General features: G+C 42.9%; 1 protein-coding gene across 1 annotated transcript; it reads left to right on the top strand.

Annotated features, from left to right (window-relative positions):
- On the top strand, nt 1–4,001 carry LOC135874824 (cytoglobin-1-like). The gene is made up of 3 exons (XM_065399766.1): nt 1–95; nt 2,496–2,727; nt 3,873–4,001. Exons 1-3 carry the CDS (start codon nt 1–3, stop codon nt 3,999–4,001), a joined length of 456 nt encoding a protein of 151 aa, XP_065255838.1.
- Nucleotides 4,002–5,705: the final 1,704 nt, after the last annotated feature.

Below are 5,705 nucleotides of genomic sequence, written 5' to 3'. Positions count from 1 at the left end.
ATGGCATTCTCTGAAGCAGAAGTGCAGAGGGCTCGTGGGGCCTGGGAGAAGATGTATGCCAATGCTGAAGACAATGGGACAACTGTGCTGGTCAGGTAAAGAAAGATCCCATTCCATTGCTAGCCAAGCGGGGGAGGAAAGGAGACTGAGAACTACATGCTAGGAACTTGTTCTGGTGCACTTCGCACAATTCCTTGCCTTGAAACGTTATTAGCTATAAATCCGCACCTCAGTGGGAAATAGATGAGACAAAAGAGGTTCAGAGAAATAAAAGAGGAGTGTGGCGAAATGGGTTGGAAAAAATGAAAGAAACTAGAACTATTTCACTTGAAAAGAAGAGATATAACTGAGGTATATACAATAATGAACAGTATAAAAGAGAAGGCCAGCTAGCCAGACACTCCTCTTCACTCTGTCCCATAAGCAGCTAACAATGGGACAGACAAAACAGAAAGTTAACTGACTTTCCTTAGTCCACATACTAGTCTATGATAGAACCAGGAACAGAATCCAGATCCTATGTCCCTCTAAACTCCTTTAATGAGTTGTTTACTTCTATGTCCTCAAAACTTCTCTTTCAATTCTCCTTGACCCTTTCCAATCTAGCTTTCACCTATTTCATTCCACAGAAATTGCTCTCACTACTGACCTCCTCTTAAATAACTAATAGCTTTGTTTCTAGTCTCATTCTCCTTGGATCTTTTCCTCTAGAATTTTAACACTGGCTTCCCTTCTTCTTCCCAAAAATTCAAACATCTTCTCTTCATCTTCAAAGCACCCAATAACTCAGCTGGCATTTACATCTCTGCCTTTACCCACTCGTATAACCCTGCCACGGATCTGCCCAAGTGTGACTCCTTACCATTTCCGGTGTCTCTTTCAATCACTCCTTCCTCCTCTGACACCACTCCGAATGCCTGCATCAGCCTTAGTAAATGTACATAAAGCGCTTTCCCTCTCCATCCTAGAATACCGTATAGTACAACTAAGGTCAGAAAAGAGATAATTTTAAAAATGGTGCTGTCTCATTCAACAGATCTGTTCCCTGTGGTATTTACTGTAAAAGATTTAGCAGTTTTTATTACTGTTAGCTCTACTGAGCCAACACAGCTCGTGGAGAATGAGCTAGATTCTATTCCTTTCCATGCACTATCTGCACAATTGGTGACTAACATCTGATTGCAGATGTTTTTTTGTTTTTACTGGTGATGATGCCCAAGCCAGGGGTCCTGGCTTTAGTATCAGATCCTGGGCTACACTTGCAGGGCTGGAAGTTTTGGGAAAATAAAAAAACATCTTTACCTATTAAATGATACGATAGTCACTGAGTCGCAAACCTAGAACCACACAAGGCCATTTTTAGAGACACTTCTCATGTATATAGCTACACTCTGAACCTCAGCTAGTCTGTGCGGCATTTCAATTACAATGGCCACCTTCCACTCTATTTCTGTATTTCATTGCTCTGTAGTGGATTAACTTGTACCCCTTTAAACCATAAGCCCTTCTGCCCAGGGAATCTTAGTTGGCACTTTCTATGGCCAGACTAAATAAATTATTAGTTTGGTCCAGTGAGGGAAATATTGTGTTCTTACATGATTTGCCAAGGTGCCGCTAAACTTTGGATGGGACTATAGAAAGAAGCCTCATTTCCTTCACAGGTAACTTCAGCCTAAACCATCTTTTGTGTGAATGATGCCAGTGGTACCTAACACTTAACCATCTGAAGGCAGGCAGCAAACTGCAGTCTGGGCCTTCCCCGAATAAAGAGTTGGCTAACAAAGCCTATGCTAGGGGTTCCCTCCATCTATTCATGTATTTAAATAAGGGGAAGAGCCTACCACTTGGATTCTCTGTTTACATCTTCTGGGGCTCTCGCAACATCCTTGGTGGGACTGAATCCTCAATTTCCAATGGATTTCAGCTTTTATTTGTTTTATAAATCATCCATTTAAGTGGGCAAACTGGACAAGGTAGGATTTTAATCCAGGTACAGAAGATGAATGTGCTTCCTGGCCTCACACTCTGGAGGCATTTTCTGTTACATACTTTTGTTAAATGATGAGTGAAACTAGCTAGGAAGAGAAGACGACAGGCTGTGAGCATTTGGTGTTAGCAAGTATCATTGTGGTCACTGGGTTTCTGGCTGGCAGCAGCCTGAGCAAGTTTTAAAGTTTAATTAACAAGAAAAAATCCTGGAGGTGGATGAGCGGAGGGAATGGCAGACTACTACAGGATAGTGGTCTGGAGTTAGCAGGGATCTGCTTTTGACTTGCTAGGAAAGAAGGGAATGAAGGCCAGAGAAAGCCAGAGCTGACACAGAAAAGGGAGCAAGCGAGTACTATAGTTAGGGAGAGAAGTCAGGGAAGTACATGAGACAAGGTCTTGAACATGAAGCTACACCAGTGTCAATGCCTCAGTGCTCAGCTCATTAGGAAAAAAGTCTCTCAACTGTCTTGTATTCCTCTCCCATTTCTTCTCCAAACCCACTGCAGAATGTTTACAGAACATCCAGACACCAAGTCCTACTTCACCCACTTTAAAGGGATGGGTACAGCCGAAGAGATGGAACAGTCAGATCAGGTCAGGAATCATGGCAAGAGGGTCCTCACCACCATCAATGACTTGGTCCAACACCTCGACAGCACTGATGCTTTCCTTGGGATAGTGAACCCACTGGGCAAGAAACATGCCATGCAGCTCAAGATTGACCCCAAGAACTTTAAGGTGAGTCAGCAGACTTCTCCCCTCAAATGTACCAACATGTAATGGGATGCACATCTTTCCTGTGAGACAGAACAGATGTCAATCAGCTTCGATGATGCTTATGCATTTGGGGCCGCAGAAAGGCCACAATTAGAACTGACAAATGTGCTGCCAGTAGTGTCCATTCCCTCATCCCTACATCCCCTTGCATCACATTACCCAGGCTTGTAATATAGTACTATATAGAATGTACATAGAACTTTTAACCTTCAAAGCATTCTGGTAGCATTAATTAAATCTCGAGGCTTGCCTAGGAAATAGGTTAGTATTGTAATGACATTACATATATATTTAAGAAGAGATAAAGACCCTCATTGTTTCAGAGCATAAGACACCTAGTAAATGAGGAGGATTAGGAGAAAGCTTACCTTACGGGCAGGCTAATCCCTAATGGTTCAGTACATGGTTTCTTGCACCATATGCTGAAACATCTAGACCGTGTCTACACTAGAGAGCTTACAGTGGCACAGCTGTACCAATGCAGTTGCGCCGCTGCAAGATCACTCATCTAGCCACTCTGTGCCGATGGGAGCGAGCTCTCCTGTCAGCATAATAAAACCACCTCCACAAGCAGCGATAGCTATATCAGTGGGAGAAGTTCTCTCGATATAGCGCTGTCCACACTGGTGCATCTCTTGGTCTAATGTATGTTTCTCAGAGGTCTGTTTTTTCACACCCCTGAGCGACATAAATTATACCGACCAAAGAGGTAGTGTAGACATGGCCTAATACTGGTCACAGACAGGATAATGGACTAGATGGACCACTGATTTATCTTATGTGGCAATTCATATGCTCTTATGACTACGTATATTAGTGTGGCCAAAATCAATCCATCAGATATGGGATAGATTTACACAAACAGTGGTAATGGTGTAGAGTAGGTTTTCCACCATAGCTCATTTTCATTACCCATTTCCAGTTCTGAATGCCACACATTACAGAGCTGTTTCTGTGTGCCTTTCCCTTCTCCAAAAAAAGAGTCAGGCAACTTTTTTCTTATTAGGAGGAACCCAATTGACAAAACAGCAATTCTTATTCATAGATAGAATGGAGGGAGTTCACACGGTCTACTTCTTTCCCTCCCACCCTCCCTTCTCCTTTAGATAATCTGTGACATTATCTTGCAACTGATGGAGGAGAAATATGGTGGAGACTGCAAGGCTTCCTTTGAGAAGGTGACCAACGAAATCTGCACTCGCCTGAACAATGCCTACAAAGAAGCTGGCTGGTGAGGAAGTGCCATCTCTGGGCTCCTAAAACCTCTCACCAGCACCAAGACCCAGCACTGAATCACTGACTTTGAATTTCCAGCCACAGTTGAAAGTGAAGAAAAAACAAGAAAAGCTAACAACATGAATATAGGAACGTAAATACATATAGGAAAATAAAAACATATATATCAAAGGCAACCAACAAATCTTAATGCACTTTGCACCTAGAGATGCCCCAGTTTAATTCTTCTGTCAATATGTATGTAAGTTAGCAATAATCTTGAAAGCCCATGTAATACGTTTTAAGGTAGATACTTCTGGGTGGAAGACTTATCACTTCACCTGCTACTAGAATAGAAAGGAACCAACTTCCCTATCACCTTCTATCTTTCCGTCCCTTGAGTGATGGAGCAGTATTCCCTTTCAGAGCATCTCATCCTCTGGTCAGCAACCTGAAGGGGTCATTTTTGGAGTGACATGAGAGGTGCTTCTTTCTCCAACTGCCCTGCTTGTGAAATACTGAGTGGAAGGCTCCACGTGTGAGAGCAATTAACTACCGAGAAACCATGAGGGAAGTCACCAGATTGGCTTGTGCAAGGATGGTGAGATTTCCAGAAGCATGGGGTGATAGTCATCATCAGGCCAAACAAGGCCACCCACCCCTTCACGGTGGTAAACGAAGGCAGACCTCAAATGAAGTACAGGCCTTAGCAGCAGAGTTTAACACTTAATCTGTCCACTAGAGGGCAGCGGTATCACACATACTAGCCTGTATACTATGTAAACAGTGCCTTAAAATTAATCCAGTTGAGTCTTTCTTTTGTCAGCTGAGTGAGGCCTGGCAGGTTTGACTTTGGTGTAAATTCCCCCATAGTCCTTCCCCTCTTCCTTGTCAGCGTTCCTGTTCCATCACGATGCCTCAGCCTCTCTTCAGCAGTAAATGACCCAGTGTCTGCTTGATTGTTTTTCCTTGTACTTAAAGGAAGTGGTGAAATCATTAATTACTATATTTAACAGCATGTGTCCTTCTGCTTAAGTGTAACTGCAGATATCACCTGATTGTAATAAACAGAATTAAAGAAAGTGAATGTCTCCCCTCACTTGTAAAACCAGAGCGGAATATTTCATAACACAGAGGCCCTGTCAAGGGAGTGGGTAGTCCGCTGTGGATCCTGGTTATAAATGCACTATTACTGGTAGTTGTGTGGCATTTATATTAACCCATCTAAGATGCAATTCCCAGGCACCTAACAGATCTACAGTGCTTGGACTCCTAAAGTGGTGGAAGGGGTGCTTCTATCTTGTCCAGGGGCACAACCACAGGATAAAAACAGGTTTCAGAGTAGCAGCCGTGTTAGTCTGTATCCGCAAAAATAACAGGAGTACTTGTGGCACCTTAGAGACTAACAAATTTATTAGAGCATAAGCTTTCGTGGGCTACAACCCACTTCTTCGGATGCATATAGCTGCATCCAAAGAAGTGGGTTGTAGCCCACGAAAGCTTATGCTCTAATAAATTTGTTAGTCTCTAAGGTGCCACAAGTACTCCTGTTATTTTTGAGGATAAAAACAAACGTTTAAAACAAAACAAAACCAGAACTTGACATTTCTCCCACATTCCTCCATTTCGTTCACAGATCGCATCCACTCAGCAGTAGACTCTGACCTCCCAACATCCAGAAGCTAAACTGCTCCTGGAGAATGAGGACTGACTAGATTGTCTTT

The sequence above is a fragment of the Emys orbicularis genome, chromosome 1 (assembly GCF_028017835.1).
Source record: "Emys orbicularis isolate rEmyOrb1 chromosome 1, rEmyOrb1.hap1, whole genome shotgun sequence".
Classification (NCBI taxonomy): Eukaryota; Metazoa; Chordata; order Testudines; family Emydidae; genus Emys; species Emys orbicularis.
The sequence above is the reverse complement of the archived record's forward strand: the minus strand, read 5'-3'. Positions and strand labels throughout refer to the sequence as shown.